The sequence below is a fragment of the Emys orbicularis genome, chromosome 6, assembly GCF_028017835.1.
Source record: "Emys orbicularis isolate rEmyOrb1 chromosome 6, rEmyOrb1.hap1, whole genome shotgun sequence".
In the NCBI taxonomy this organism is placed as follows: Eukaryota; Metazoa; Chordata; order Testudines; family Emydidae; genus Emys; species Emys orbicularis.
The window spans coordinates 121,494,267-121,511,124 of record NC_088688.1 but is presented as its reverse complement, the minus strand read 5'-3'; the positions used below and the strand labels follow the sequence as shown (position 1 = coordinate 121,511,124).

General features: G+C 48.1%; 1 protein-coding gene across 1 annotated transcript in view; it reads left to right on the top strand.

Moving 5' to 3' along the window:
- LOC135879897 (paralemmin-1-like) overlaps positions 1–16,858 on the top strand; it is a 104,298-nt gene that overhangs the window by 75,430 nt on the left and 12,010 nt on the right. Inside the window, exons 4-5 of the mRNA XM_065405927.1 lie at positions 10,277–10,391; positions 11,546–11,567. Of these exons, the coding sequence (XP_065261999.1) occupies positions 10,277–10,391; positions 11,546–11,567 (137 nt within the window). The remainder of the gene's footprint in view (positions 1–10,276; positions 10,392–11,545; positions 11,568–16,858) is intronic.

Below are 16,858 nucleotides of genomic sequence, written 5' to 3'. Positions count from 1 at the left end.
CTATCCAGTGCTGTGCCTGTATCTAATTTACAAGCACTGATTGGTGATAATGTATTCTCCTGGAGGTTTTAGTCCCTTCTCCAAGTGCTAATTAAGTTTGCAGCTGTTGATTAGCAGCTTTGCTCAGTAAACAACACCCTTTTGGAAAGTATAAGGTTCATAGTGTCAAGTTTCCAAGGAGGACAGATTCAAAAGGAGGAACTTTTGCAGAGGGGCTGAAAGCTAAGCTAGGAAGCATTAGACTTCTCAACTATGGCACATAAATTCATGCTCCGTATGGAATCAAGCAGCTTTCACCCTTTTATTGACTGTTTGCTGGACTGTATTGATCTCTACAAAGGATTCTGATGGTTTTGGCACAACTGACAAGGTTTGCTGGGGAAACTAGCTAGTGTAGAAGCTAAACCATGTCTGTGTTCTAATAAGTAGAGCCCCATGGAATTCTTTTTAATTTTTATAATTTTCCTATTTTATTTTTCAGGAATTTCATTTTATCCATGAGCAGGGGTCAGGTGCTGTCCCTCCTCAGGGGATGGGAGGGGAGATCGTGTGGGAAGGGGGGAGAGCGGAGATTGCAAAGCAATCCATCCAGCACTCACCTTGCAGCTGTGGCTCCTGACCTGCGGGGGTGGGCCTGGCTTCTTGCTCCAGGTATTGTGACCTGGTGCATGGGGTTGCAGGGCTAATCCAATTTGTGCCCCATACAAAAGAACCCTCACCCCACACTGGTGACTCCGGCAGCTCCTGTCCCTTGGGCTGGGACTGGGACTCCAGGCATTGCAACCTGGTGCAAGGAGTTGCAGAGCCACTCAGGTTTGGCCCAGCTGTCCCTCTGCCCCATCATGACAGAGGAGCATCCAAGCCAAATTTGAGTGAGAGGTGATGTGACCCCATGCGCCAGGTTTCAATGCCGCTCACTCCATTTTGGCCTGGCTGCCCCTTTGTCATGATGGGGCAGAGGGACAGCTGGGCCAAACCTGAGTGGCTCTGCAACTCCTTGCACCAGGTTGCAATGCCTGGAGTCCCAGCCCAAGGGACAGGAGCTGCCGGAGTCACCAGTGTGGGGTGAGGGTTTTTTTGTATTCCCCCAAAATGGGGGGGGTTCTACTAAGAAGTGACTGCCCCAAATCCATGCGCCTCTCCTGGTCTGTCTGAGGTCACTGCAGAGAAGGCACTATTAGTGGACGTGGCACATAGATAAATGGTTGAGCAGTTTAACATTCTTGGTTTCCAGCTGTGTGGCTCTGGTGTTAACCCCTGCTATGGGACCAGCACATTCTCTTAGAGCAGATGGGTGGTTTTGTGGTTACGACAGCGACCTGGGATATAGGCGATAAGGATTCAATGCTTAACTCTGCCAGAATGATACAAGAACTTGCATAGAATAAAACAGACTCCTCCACGTTGTCTGCTTCTGTGAGATGGTCCAAAGCCCAGTCGGGACTAGAACCAAGGATCGTCTCTGAGCTAACTGTAGAGAGACGCTGGGATAAGCAGAAGTAAAGTCCACTGAAGTAAGTGAGAACTGCATCTTTTGTGTGCCTCCTCGGCCTCCAGGGGATATGGGTCTGTTACAGTTCTCAGCTTGACAGCCTGCCTCTTTAGCTCAAGCTATAGCAGCCCATGCTTTTAACTCTACAGGTCTGTGGTGTGTTGGCCAAGATGGTGGCTGTCACCCCAGAGATGAATGTGGCCCTAAGGTAGTAGAGGTGACATGTCAGAGCTCAGCCCACTGTTCCACATGTACCCTCATCATTCCTTCCCCCCCAAGTTATTTTCTTGCCTATAAAGCCTTTTCCGTTTCCCCACTAATGTTCTGGATCCTTGTGTCTTGAATCCTGAAGTTCTGGCCAAGCAGACCTTTCCTCATTGCTGCTGCTGCGCGGCTTTTCCTCTGGTGTATACGTACGTACGTATATACATAAGAGTTCATAATTGCCATTGCATTGCTACCTTCCTTGCAGAAATGATAGGATTGCTCCACAGAGCTGTCTGGGGTTTATGCAAAGCTGGCATGGACCAAAGAGACCTGATCAATCTTTCTTAAAAGTTTAATCTTCTTGCTGTTACTGTCTCTATCGCACTGAAACCATGATCGCTTCAAAACAAAACACACAAGACTTTTCCCCGGCATCAGTCTCTCTAGGAGCCATTTACACTACTGAAGTTAATTAACCAGGCTAGGGGAGGCTATATTTTAGAAATTGAAGCACAGTTCTGCCGCTCATGAATCTGCGCATCCTCACTGCAGAACAGCATGTGGCAGCCCCAGCCCCACTGAATGCTGCTCAGACCTATGTTCACGGTGTGTACGTGTGTTGCGGTTGGGGAGGGGTGCAGGCGAGAAGAGACTCCCTTCATCAGAACAATTTCTATCTCCTGGCAGAGGAAAGAGGGAAAGCCAGAGCTGCAGGGCCCCTCCTTTTTGGTGAGGGCAGCAGAGAGATGGTGAGCCCATGTTTCAGGTTTGAGGAGACCCACAGCCTGAGACTTCATCTGCTCGGTGACCGGGAGACAGGCCACCCACACGTGTGCATGCAGATGTCCCTTTCTGTTCCCCACCAGGCTTATGTACAGCCCGAATCCTTGGCTGGTCTCCTCTACCCCCATGCCTAGACTCTCTCTTTACTTGGCTCCCCTTCTGTTCACATACCTCAGGTGAATCTCTGCCCCCTTCTCCATGACCTCCTTTTGGAGTATAAGGAGCCGAGAGAGCCTTTTCCCCTTGTCCACGTAGGGAGCATTGGCTGGCTACCTCCCCTCCTGCTGCCCCTTTCCAGCCATCAGCCCCACCCACATGAGGTATGGTTTTCTACATGCAGGATTTCCCTTAGCAGTGTGTTTGCTAGCAAGGTCCATTCTGATCTGAGTTCTGTTGCCCTTCAAGGCTTTACCTGTGGAGTGTGGGGGAGCAGGCCTGTAGTCCTCCCAAAGAATGAAGATAGGGAAATGGGCCAACACTGAGGATAACAGAAGGGGGGTCAAGGAGCTAATGGGGTGGTCCCTGGGCTGCCAGCTGAGGTAGTACTGATGGGGAGATCCAGTTTTGTGGGGGGAAATGGAGGGGAATCTGAGCCTGAGAGGGTGTAGCTGGAGCATGGAGGATGAGCCAAAGCTTAGGTGGAAAGGGATTATTTCATAAACCTGTCTGTGAGAAATAGGATCCTCAGCGGGGGAGTCTTTCCTCTCTCAGCCAGGGATGTGAGGTACCTAACAGGGGCTCGTAAGCAGGAAAATGCTGCCTAAGAGACAGGGTACCTGTGTAGAAGTGTCTCTTCTCCCCTTGCTCGGGGCTGGGGCTGGAACTCTTCTCTTTCATGGGGAGAGAGAGTTCTTAACTAATACAGTTGTTGCCAGTCCAACTGTTACCTAGACAATTCTTCTCAAACCACGTTAGACCAGGGCAGTAACTAGGCCATCCCATAATTTTATAGCACAGATTGTGACCATGCTAGGTGTGGACATTTGTTATGACCACTGGCATGCACATACAAGAACACCTCCCTCAATGTGGAGAGGAATATGCAACAGCCTTTGCCTCTTGAGCTATGATTCCCATACACTTCACTCCAACTCACTGGTTTAGATAAAGCAAAAACAAGTTTATTAACTACAAAAGATAGATTTTAAGTGATTATAAGGGATAGCAAACAGATCAAAGCAGATTACTTAGCAAATAAACAAAAAATGCAAACTAAGCTTAATATACTGAATAGGGTGAAAATCTCCTAATTCATATCCAATCTATGAGATGGTACAAGCAGGCTGCACATTCTTAAGGGGCAAGCTGCCCTTACTTTACAGCTTGGAATCCCCAGGCGTTTCATTCACAGGCTAGAAATCCCTGTAACCTAGGTCCTGCATTTCCCCCAGTTCAGACTTTGTTCCTCGAGTGTTTCTAGGAGTCTTTTATGTGGGGAGGGAAGAACCCCAGATGATGTCCCTCCCTGCCTTACATAGCTTTTGCTCAGGGCAGGAACCCTTTGTTCCAAAGCTTGGTTCCCAGACCAGCCTGTGGAAAAATACTGACATCCCAAGATGGAGTCCAGAGATGTGGTCTGATCACATGTCCTTGTAGATTCATAGCAGCCATTACTTACAGGCTGTTTGGAGGCGTTCACAGGAAGGATCACCAGGTGGGAGATAAGCTTCTCCTAAGGCCTATTGTTTTTTCCTAATGGCCCATTGCCCTGATTAAGCCCTTCCCCACCCAGCTATCTAGACTGAAAGAATCTTGTCTAGTGAGCGTTACCCAGGTGTCACTACAGTTGAAATACAGATACATAGTCAATATTCATAACTTCAGAAACAAAAATGAGACATGCCTACAAATAGGATAATCATATTCAGCAAATCATAACTTTTCCAATTACACTTCCCATGACTTATCTTGCATAAAATACATCATAATTACATCATAATCATCATAATATCACTGTGAAGAATATGGGGTGCAGGGTCAAAATAGCTGAAACATTAGAAGCCACAACTCAAGGCCTGGACTATCATGGCAGTCCTGAGTAGAAGCTAAGCCGTGAGGCCCAAGGGGTTTTCCTGAAGACTGACTGCAATTGCAGGAGCTGGGGGCATTGATTGGGTGTAGCTGCATGATCTGTGGCTAGGTCTACACTACCCACCTGAATCGGCGGGTAGAAATCGACCTCTCGGGGATCGATTTATCGCGTCCCGTCAGGACGCGACAATCGATCCCCGAATCGACGCTCTTACTCCACCAGCGAAGGTGGGAGTAAGAGCCGTCGACGGGAAGCCGCGGAGGTCGATTTTGCCGCCATCCTCACAGCGGGGTAAGTCGGCTGCGATACGTCGAATTCAGCTACGCTATTCGCGTAGCTGAATTTGCGTATCTTAAATCGACCCCCCCCTGTAGTGTAGATGTAGCCTGTGTATGTGTTTGGAAGGAAATAGACAGCGGGGAGAAAGAAAGCAGACAGCAAGAGAAGCAATGGCCCCTGGAGGAAACTGAGGTAGAGCTTCTCTTGGTAACAGCACTTATTCGAAAGGCTGACTTACATTTCTGAACAAGGAAACTGCCTCCATACTGTGTTCAGGGGAACAGGACTTCTCCTAATGGAAACAACCTGGCAAGGCTCCAAATATTGGCAAACTGCTCAGGCCAAGGGGCAATAACATTAACCAGTCCGTTTTTCACACTGCCTTTATCCTGTCTCTTTTCCCACTCGGGTATTCCCCACAGCATTCCAAACTGTGTTGTTGCTTATTTGGCTGGCATTGCAGGTGCCGTCACCTTTGAAATTCCAGTCTGAAATCTACAAAGAAGCCAGGAACAGGAAATTATAAGGGTCTCCTTCCCAGGTGTCAAATGACAATGAAGACCTATTTATTCAGGAGGAAATTATTCAGGAGGTATAAAAGGGGTGTGTGTACTGTAGCTGGGTTGATTACAGCTGAGATTGTGGTAATTATAGTCAGATCACAGATGGTATGTAAGTGTGTTCTGTTTTGTTTTGTTAAATTCAGGTTTGCATGTGTTCATTGTATCATGAACTAAAAAAGAATACAGACCCCCCCCCACACACACACACACACACACACCATTTCCAAAGCGTTGGAATTAGCACAGAAATACAGACCGCAAAGCGAGACTTGTCCCACACTTTAACCCTTTCACTACTGGCTCTTCAAGAATACGTCACCAGCTAAGATTGCAGCTTAAGCAAGAGAATGCAGTCCTCTGTGGCGGAATGACTGCTTTCTCATAACGTATGTGACACCTGGATAATACAGTGAAGCGCACATTACAAATAAATACACGTGTGCTCCGGTTTCCCTTCAACTTTTTAATTGCCTTAGATAACTCGGTAACATGACGTCATTCTAGTAAGCATAGAGAATGCCGCAAATAATGAGGTAACACTATTTCAGGCATAACTGGAAACTTAACATGGGCCTTCACACAAGGTAGATCACTTCTTCTGTGCTGCTGTTGTCCCTCAATAGCATGATTCAGTAACCTCTTTGTAACAAATGACAGAGGGCCCAGGGGTGCATAAGGGTTACAGGGTTCCCCTGGGTCTAGGAACTGCATACTAGTTTGCCGAAGAATGTCCTGTAAGGTCTCTGATGAAAGCCTGTGTTACACTGGTGGTCATACTCATTGATAGACGTATGCATGGAAAATAGGTGAGGAGTTCTGTGTGTGTAGATATACTAAAAATTATGTTCTCTAGGTCTGGGAGTTAAGGCAGGTCACCAAAAAGTGAGCCACATATTCTTGACAAGCAGGCAGGAAGAGATGCTTCTCTCTCTCTCTCTGGCTGGTCGTGTATGCAAAGTGAGTATTTTATGGTTCACAATGGATGCCCATTCACCGCCTGAGCAAAATGCTGATCAATAGGTTGTGGGCGCTGCAGGAAAAAACAAACCCAGCAGAGGTTATCCTGTTAGGCAGTAGAGACAATGAACTTTTGGAACTATATCTGGGGTGCAGATGAACCCCCCCAGTTATCCCTCATCAGGGGAGGCAGGCTGTGAGCTGGCTTGGCCTCGCAAAAGAAGGGTCTCCGCTATCCTGGTTGAAAAACATGGTGAGAAGGACTTTGGGGTGGGTGGTACCTTATTAGAGAAGAGGGCACCTTGTTAGCTAAGTTTAGGCTCTAGAACAGGGGAGGGCAAACTACAGCCCGTGGGCTGGATCCGGCCTGTCAGGGCTTTCAATCCAGCCCATGGGACTGCCAGCCCTGTGGCGCAGCAGGGCTAAGGCAGGCTCCCTGCCTGCCATGGCCCCGCGCCACTCCCGAAAGCAGCCGGCACCACGTCCCTGCAGCCCCTGGCAGAGTGGGGGGCAGAGGGCTCTGTACGCTGCCCTTGCCTGCAGGCACCGCCCCCTGCAGCTCCCATTGGCTGGGAACGGGGAACCATGGCCAATGGGAGCTTTAGGGGTGGTACCCACAGTGTGTGGCAGAGCCGCCTGCCCCACCCCACCCCCAGGAGCCTCTGCCGGACATGCCGGCTACTTCCGGGAGCGGCTCCCTGCCTGCCTGAGCCCTGCTGCATGCCGCTGCCACCCTGGAGCCGCTCAAGGTAAGCAGTGCCGGGCTGGAGCCTGCACCCCAAACCCCTCCTGAACCCTGCATCCAGCACCCCAACCCCCTGCCTTGAGCTCCCTGCACCCCTCCTGCACCCCAGCCCCCTGCCCTGAGCCCCCTCATGTACCCCGAACCCTTCCTGCACCCTGCACCCCTGCCCTGAGCCCCCTCCTGCACTCCACACCCTCTTGCACCCCTGCCCCGAGCCCCCTGCCACACCCCGCACCCTTCCTGCACCCCAACCCCTTGCCCTGAGCCCCTTCCTGCACACCGCACCCCACACTCCCTCCCACACCCTAACCCCCTGCCCCAGCCCTACATTCATGGCCCTGCATACAATTTCCCCACCCAGATGTGGCTCTCGGGCCAAAAAGTTTGCCCACTCCTGCTCTAGAATATGTGCTATGACTTTGTTTTATGTGTACTCTTTGTTTCCCATATACCCGTTTGCAACCATATGAATCTCTGTTCTTCGTTAAATAAACTTCATCTTGTTTTCACTATAAACCTATCTAAGTGCCGTGTGTTACACAGAAGCTGTGTTCCAGGGTGTAACTAGTAAGCTGTGCTGTACTGTTCCTTTGGGAACAACGGGTTTGGTAATGCTGTAAGTGCCCAGTGGAGAAGGGGCTGGACACTACTGGAGATGCTCGGAGAACTCAGGGTGGGAGTGAGCCTATCGCTAACCCATCACAGGCCTGCGGAAGCCTGGAGGGAAGTTCTTGTGTTGCCTGTGGCAGGTACAGACTAGACTTCTTTATGCTAAGGGCAGGTGGTAGAGAGGTGCCTCACAGTCTTGGGTACTGCAAGGAACATGACACATTGTCACTGCGCTGAATGTATCTGCTCCGTTCAGCAGCCCATGGCGTACATCTTACCTGGACATTCCTGGAATGGCCAGCACTGCTCATATCGTTCATAGTGAGGAAGAGCAGGGACTGGAGGTCCAGCATTTCAGCTGACCAGACAGATTTTTCTCAAGAGTGGACCAGCTCTTCAGAGTACCCAGTTTAGGGCTAGATCCTCAGCTGGTGTAAATCAGCATATCTCCATTGCCTTTAATAGAGTTATGCCATTTTATACTGGTGGCAGTGGTACAGGCATTCTTATTTAGTGTCAGACTAAAAATCCATGTCCCTTCATCCCCAGCGATCTACCCTGATAGCTTTCCCCTAGTTTCTTTCTTCCCTCTTGTTGCTCTTACTGCTTCTTAAGAGAACCAAAGAAGGGGTTAAAGAAAGCCGAGAACAGTATCTGCTGTCAGAAAGACGTTGATCTACTGTTGCATCTGCCTGACTGTTCTTTTCACTGGGGCAGCGGGCAGGCAGTTTGGCATGAAAGCAGTAGGGACTTTGGGAGAGAATGGGAGGAGGGGGAAAAAAGACATCACAGAGTAAAACTGAGACAGCAAACAGCCCACTAAGCAATAAGAGAAAATCAAAGCAAAGGCTGAGAGCTTTTTTTTGTGGTTGAAACAAACTTTCCCTTCTGGCTTGAATCAACCATGACAAACTTCTTCTCCAAAGATCTGAGCTGGTATCCAGGAAATGATGCACTTAACACTACCCTCCATTATTATGGGCCAGATTTAGATACCCTTACTCATACTTGAGTAACATCTTATTCCATTAACGTCAGTGGGATAATAGATTGACTAGTTCTGGTTTGTTTAAAAGGGGAAAGGAGTTAATTCTCCCACTGCAATTTTCTGGCTTTGTCAGACGCACATTCTTTTTCCCTACCTACCGGTCCACCTGAAATCATTTGGCTAGCAGAAAACAGTATTACAGACTTTGTAGTACGGAATGCTGCAACCACTGATTTCACAAAAAAACGAATATGTGTGCACCCATCTCCGCAGTGTAAATTCATCAGGCCTCATATATCTTCATCTTTGAGGTATAAACATGCCTGGATAACTGAGCATTGATTGCCAAGGGAAAAGAAAGGACAGGAGCTAGCCATCTCGTAACTAGTACTCTGGTTCTGCGGATGTCCATTTCCAATGTATTCGTTGAGTTAGGAGTGTTCTAAAGAGTGCTCTTTGGTGAGTGATGGGCTGACTTTCCTGTGTAATGTATTCTCAGCCATGCTGTCTGTCTTGTAGCCCGGCGAGAAAAGAAATAGAGGCCAAAACTTTCACATTTGGGTGCCTAATATGAGACTCCTACATCCATACTGAGGCACCTCAATAAGAGGTGCTGGACAACCATAGCTCTCACTGAAGTGAGTGGGCTTTCTGAACTTTAGATAATCCCGGTTTTGAAACTTCGGCTTTTGCTCAAATCAAACATTCAATATGACAATTAATTTTTTTATGGATGGTGCAGAAATAGTGATAATGTTGTATATAAGTTAGGGTATGTCATATCTCCAGAAAAATTCTGAACTAGATCCTTCATTGGTGTAAACCACTGAAGTCAATGGCGTGAGGCTGACTTACACCGGTGGAGGATCTGGCCCTATATAGCTACAATATAACATCATTCTGGTCCTATTTTGAAGAGTACTGAGAGCCCACAACTCTCAATGAAATCCATGAGCACTATGGGTATTTAGCATCTCTAAGGATCACTCTCCAGGGCTTTTCTAGGCAGGTCATGGTATGTATTACCTGCAGGCTGATAGGGCTGTGCCCCCATTATCATCCAAAAACAATGGGAAAGGTAGAAAGATGAAACCGAGAATCCTACCCAAGTGAAGGGCCTGTCTGCTGGAAGTGAGCACCACGCAGGCTCAGGAAATCCTGTTAATGGGGCTGGGGCCCTGCCAACCTCTAACAGCTGCTTCCAGTTCCGTCCTTTATGGTGTGGAAGGATTTGGAGATATTTATTCCTCCAAGTATTATTGCATGTTTATATACCTGCCCTACTGAGATTTCCAAAATGGAGCAGGAAGTGGGGGGTGTTAATTTAACAGACAAATGTTCTGAGAAAAGTTGATCACATTCAAAATTCCCATCTTTTTGACATAGACCTTTCTATACCACAAATGCTCTAAGCCCTGTCTTCCCTCTAGCCTCCTCCTGTGCCAAGAAACCATTTTTGAACAAGATTTTGAAACTCCCCCGCTGTCTCCTGACCTATTTAACATCCTGATTAATACCTTCGCAGCTAGGAAGCCAGTGCTCACTTACCAGGGTGATGCTGCCTTCAGATATCTAGTATGCCACTGAAATAAATGATGGATGGTTTTCCCATGTCTTCCAGGCTGGAACAAGAAATAGAGAAGCTAGAAAGTGAAGAATCCCAGATATCTGCCAAAGAGCAAATCATCTTGGAGAAACTAAAGGAGACAGAGAAATCCTTTGAGGACTTTCAAAAGGTACAAAAAAAGATTCAGTCTCAAAGAGAGTGAAGCCAAGGTGTAATACTGATTGAAAGCAGCGTTTGCAGTGTTATGTGCCTTTGCACAGCGGGAGAATAGCTGTGGAGAGTCTAATAAGAAGTGGACTGAGCAAGATCAAAAAAACTCCAGTGCTTTCAAACCCACCTATCTAGGGCAGGTTATTGTGCTACTCACCTGCCTTTCCAAAGACTGCTGGACTTCCTAGGCTTTTTTAGGGTGTGCCATTGGTTTTGGGGGAGCGGTGGGGGTCTCTCCATTTCACTGGAGTGAAAGTGCAGGAATCCTGCAGCCATACTTAAGGAGACAGCAGCCAGATAATAAAAAGTCTGGTTGGAGAGAAACGTCCCTCTCAGCCAGTCCAGAAGCGCACCCGTACATAGACAATCTCTCCTATAGCAGCTGGGTGTGTATGCTTCCCTTCGTTGGGCTCACTCCATTGTGGTATCCTCCAGCTGAGGATCCAGACCACATTCCACACTCTTGAATATTGCTTCTTACCTTGACCAGCAGGTGTTCTCATGTCAATGACACTAGGTATCCCCTTCCTCTCACCACCCAGCTACCCTCAAGGTACAGCTGCTCTGCACACTTCTGTTGGCAGTGGGTAGACTATGTACACACGTAGCCCCCCAGCATTGGTGTGAATAGCAGTGTAGCTGGCAACACACAGCATAGGTGAGGAAAGTCACACCTGAAGGGTGTGGGTACATATGAGAGTACATACTCTGCACAACTCTCTATTCACCCAAGCCATAACGCCTTGTTTACACTGCTGGATTTAGCAGCGTGGTGTCTCGTGGGTGGAGCTCTTCCCCACTGCAGGGAAAGACTGCGATGGTGGGGGAAAGGCTCTGGCCGGGGCTGAGTCTTTTCCCCGCTGCCTCCCGCCTGCCTGAGTCTTTCCCATATTGCTACACACGGCCTGCTTTTCACGGCAGCGTGTAGCTACACATTCCCTATCTGCTGCTGCTATCAGTGTGTAGACATATAGCCTTAGAGCTCGGTAGTTCTCTCCCACTTTATAAGCCTCAAAGAGGCACACAGCAAACCCAAGCTAATTCTAGAGCAAAAACTTGGAGACTTCACATCACATGAAGGCGTAACTGATCCCCATATTTGTGTCTTTACAGAGCTTCTCACACCAGGATGGTGGTAAGTGCCTCTACACCATTACGTATATCTACAGTTTTAACTGGTGATGTGTGATAACAATTTGTTGCTAAGTGTTACAGGATGGGGATTATTGTTTTTATGATTTGTTAGATGTGGTTGGGGTTTTTTTTCTTTGTTATTACTGTGGCACCCACACAAATTGCACTATTGCTGTACACTGTGATTTGTGATGTATTTGTGTAAATAGTTGTGGGGGGACAAATTCTCCTCTGTGACATCAGTGTAACCCAGAGAAACTCCGTTAACTTTAAATATGGTGGCTGATCTTTATGTCCATCATTTCCAGAGTGTTTTTCCATAGAAGAACCTTTATTTTTTGGTAGCACAGACTGCTGTAGGACTCAAGAATGATGTTTCTTACAAATTCTATGTGATCCCCATTCTAAGATGTTAAAAAGTGTGCAAAAGAAACACCGGATGTATCTGGTTGTAATTAGGGCAGTGGGGTTTACATAGGCCCGGCTGGATGGGGTTTCATTGGTGCTGATGTAGATCTGTTCCATCCAAGCCCAATGCGGTCAGTGTTCTCTGCCACGCTTTCTTAATATGCCTTTCGCTTTGCCATTCAAATATCACCCTAGAATTGCTTTTCCATCTGCCTCCTGCATCATCCTTGACCATCTCACTGACTGGAAATAACATTAGCTGAAGCACAAGGACATTTCGAGAAGACCATGATCCCAGTGACTATTCGGAGCTAGATCACATAAACAGAAACCTTCAGACAACCTGTCACAAAAATGTCACCTAGCCCCAAATGGCCAAATCATATGTAATTCACATACTGGCCTTTCTGTTAACTCATGCTTGCTGTCAGCAAGAGGCTAGGCCTCTAAAGAAGGGGGCAATGGCCCTCCCACATTTTACTGGCTGTAAGGACAAATGACGGGGGGAGGGAGTAGGGAGGAGCGGGGGTGGGGCCTTGGGGAGAACAGGTGGCATTGGGGAGAAGACGGTTCAGGCACCTGTGGGCCCCCTCCCACCCTTTTTAGGGCACTTCCGCCGCTCCTGTCCAGGTCATGAAGTGTAGGCCTGTAGGGCGGGCTGGAAAGCAGTCTCCCTCCTGTGAAAAGTTTCAGAGTTTTTGAAAATGTTCATCCCAAATTGGGACAAATTGGTCAAAAATACAAAAATGCTCATGGGAGGGAGAGACTGGTACGTTCTGTTTCAGGAGAACCTCAATGGGATTTTTCGGCATGCTCCATGGGCTGCCCACTGCCCGACTCCTTGGGGACCCTGGCTGCCTGCTGAGTCCGGCTGCTGCAGAACCCAGGAGCCGGGAAGCCCAGACTCCCGGGTCGACCTCCAGGTGGGCTGCTGAGGAGCCTGGAAGCCCTGCCTCCATGGCAGCCGAGCTGGCAGTCTGCCTGGGAGCCTGGGCTGCTGGGGAGTAGGCGAGCTTGGGGGACGCAGGCAGGCAAGCTGACAGGAAACAAGGCAAGTTTCTGACAAGTGCCTGGTGTCAGGAATCAGGGCCTGCAGCTGAGCCTGGGGCCAGGTAGCTGCCCTGCAGCTGAACACCCTAATTGCCTTTCAGTCACTCAGGTGGTTTGGGCATCACCAGACCGGCTCTGAAGGCCAGTGGCTGCAATCGCTCCTGTGCCTGCCTTGTTCCCAGCCTTGCGCCTGCTCTACTGCAGTCCCCTCCAACCCTGTTCGGTTCCTGCCTCTGACTCCAGCTCTGACCACTAGGCCAGACTGCCCAGGCCCTGCTCCATGACGCCTGGTTTCCATCAAAGGTTTAATCATAATAGACCTATTCCCATGGAATGTTTCTCTTTCCACAAATCGTCGTTTTCTGATAACATTCCATCCGAAAATTCCCATCCGACTCTATATGCATGCTAGGGAAATGAAAGCCAGCAATAGCTTATGCAGCCAACAGGGCATCATACGATATTCATATCCTGGACCTCTCTGCCACATGCTACCAAATGCTGCAAATTCCTTTCACATACCATCGAGACACTCCCCCTTGTGTGGTGTGCTCTCACAGTGTTCATAAAATGACGATTCCTCTTCATATAGATTAATAACTTGTGTTGATTACATTTAGCTTACTTCCCTGAGTAAGTATATTCTCTGTGTGATAACTCTCACAGATAGAAAAGATTGCTTTGACGGATGTGTCTACCATAATAACTAGTGTATGGAGTCAGCGTCCCAAATGCACATGATGTGCCTGAATACTGAACTTTTCCTTTAGGTTTGTGAGTTAGCTGAAAGCTTTATAAATTCACACATAGCCAGACAACCCCTTATGAACTAAACACCAATGGTGGACGATGCATGTTTTTTATTCCATCATTTATCTGCAGTAACGTGCACTCCAGAGACTGGTTCTTGCTATTCATCACTGAATGGATATGATGTAAGGCACTGACATTAATGCTAAGGCCTCCAACTATTGGCTAAATCATATCCCAGTTTCTGGTCTTCAAACACAGATGAGGATGGCATGGAATGGTCCTAACACATTAGGACAGTGGGATTTTCACTTGCGAACCCTTAAAAAATTTCAAATGGAGGTGGAAATCTTAGATGTAGTCTGCAGACCCCCCCAAGGGCCCACAGGCTGAACACCACTGTTCTATGGTAATGACAGCCTTTCACAGACCCCTTAGACATAGTCTGTGGACACCAGGTTGAAAACCACTGCACTAGAGCATTGGGGCTGTGTACAGAGTTACAATGTAACGTGTAGGGGAATGATCCAGAGACTACTGAAGTAAATGGGAAAACTCCCACTGACATCAGTGGGCTTTGCATCAAGGCTTATCCTGCTGTGCTGTCCCCAAATGAACACATTATTTCACTTTTCAGTGGTGCCTAAGCTCGGGATCAGGCCCCAATTAACACGAGTAAGTACTTCTGGTTAGGAATGGAGAAACTGACTTGACTGTCTTAAGAACCTACTCCAAACCTCAACCAAATACTTCCAGCCTTCAGCCAAAGCTTCTCTGGACTTGTTTGGCAACCAGGTTTTCTAACGAGCTTCCCTCAGCTGGAAAAGAAACACTACCAGTGTGAGTAGCTTTTCTTGTAGTAGTTTGGTTCTTTTGCTTCTGATTCAATAGTATGTAAACTACTAATAATAAACTAGTCTGTGTTGCTCCGTTCTGACTTTAACCTAACCAGCCCGCCCATCCCCATGCTCTATAAAATACCCAAGCAGACCAGCGTCCTCCATTAGTATTTTTTATTATTATTATTCACTGCATCCGACGAAGTGGGCATTCACCCACGAAAGCTTATGCTCCAATACATCTGTTAGTCTTAAAAGTGCCACAGGACTCTCTGTTGCTTTTATTATTCACTGGGCATCATTGCTGGATGGATTCTCCTTCTCTTGACAACTTCAAATGAAGACATTCCGGAAGAGATGTTTTGAGCAAATACAAGTCATTGGGCTCAGTGCAGGAGTAACTGGGTGTGATTCTAAGGCCTGCGCTACGTAAGAAGTGAGACTGGATGATCTAATAGTCCATCATGCCTTAAAGTCTATGAATTATAAATCACTGTACTATATGCTGTACATAAACAGATGAAAGCACCATCCTTGCCCATAGGTGCTAGATTACACTGAAAGGCTGAGGAGAAAGAGGTCATCAAATGTGTTTCAAGAGTAAGGGATAGCATGGAGGAAAGATGAGAAAACCGGGGCGGGGGGGGGGGGGAGATACAGAAGGGACATTTAGGCTCCAGTTGTAGAAAGGCCTATGCCGATGTCTATCTTTACTCATGTGAGTAGTCCCATTGAGCTCAGTGTGATTACTCACAGTCCACAGAGGTAAGCTCATGAGCAAGTCTTTGCAGGATCAGGCCTGAGGAAGCAGGCCTGGGAGAAGTATAGGCAGCAGGAAGAGGAAGAGTAGTGGGAATCGATGGCAGAGATGTAGACAGGACTGGAGCTGTGTAAAGCCTAGAAGCTGAGCTTGACAGAAAGGAGGAGAGGGACCTAACAGAGAGATTTTGGGCCAGATGCTCATCTGTAGAACCCATCTTGAGGCTGCCCTGCACTGAGCCAGCAGCCTCAAGGGTCCCCGATTGCACCCAGGTTTTCCCAGAGTATATAGGGCAGCGTGGCCACATCTTCTTCCTCCCAGCCGTGCCCCTTGTTCCAATTGCAGGGATGGGAAGAGAGATGTAGAAGCGACTACCAAAGCTCTGCAGGGAAACCCCCCAAGCAGGGAAGATCCTCCAGGGGCTTAATCTACTGTATTTAAAGCAACCTTGCACTGCTGGAGCAGTATAAAGCTGCCCTGAGGCAGAGGATGATCTGGCCTCTGCAGAGGGGAGTGAGAGAAGGAAGATGATTTTAGCAGTAGCATTTTTTGCTGGGCATGGGCAAGATGATAGGCTGAGATTCCAGACAGGAGGGAGTTGTCAGTCAAGACAATGTGTCTCCACTCAAAGGCCTCTGAGTAGATACAGCATAGAACAGGATACTCAAACCATGGGTCTTTAAATAGTATTATCAACATGTCTGGAGGTTTTCCCACCTATTTTTAAATGCAACCAGACCTAGATTGTGGGGCAAGCCCTGAGTCGGAGTCAGAAGAGATCACAAGGCTGCCTTTTTTTGGTGGGGAGGAATGGATTGAAGTAAGGGGTTCCTGTAAATTTCAGCCGGAGAAGAGCAGTAATTTCTTCTTTTACACCATGGGTGGTAACAGGCACTCTGCTGCCAGTGTCCCTGGCAGTGTTTATTGGTTCACGTGGTCCTTGTTGATGAGGCAGTTGGGAGTGAGTCACTCAGATCTCCTCAACCAAAAATACCATGTGAGGGGTGCCATCTGTTTTAGGCAGAGAAGTTGTCTACGTTTTACTGCAGGGATAGAGAAGGAACTTTAGCCTGCCTTTGCCCAGCCAGAAGAATTAATATATGCATTGGGGAAGACTGCCAGCTGAACTAAATCAAAGGGCCTCCCTTCACTGATGCAGGTTACAGTTCTCTCTCCTCTTTTAAATGCTGTTTTATTGGAAACGTTTATAGGCTGTTGGTGGTGAGCAGGGCTGGCTCCAGGCACCAGTTTACCAAGCAGGTGCTTGGGGTGGCCACTTCGGAGAGGGGCGGCACGTCCAGCTGTTCGGCGGCAATTCGGCGGACGGTCCCTCACTCCTGCTCGGAGCAAAGGACCTCCCGCCGAATTGCCACCACAGATCGCGATCGTGGCTTTTTTTGTTTGTTTGTTTTGTTTGTTTGTTTGTTTGGCTGCTTGGGGCGGCCAAAACCCTGGAGCCGGCCCTGGTGGTGAGAGGATTTTTTG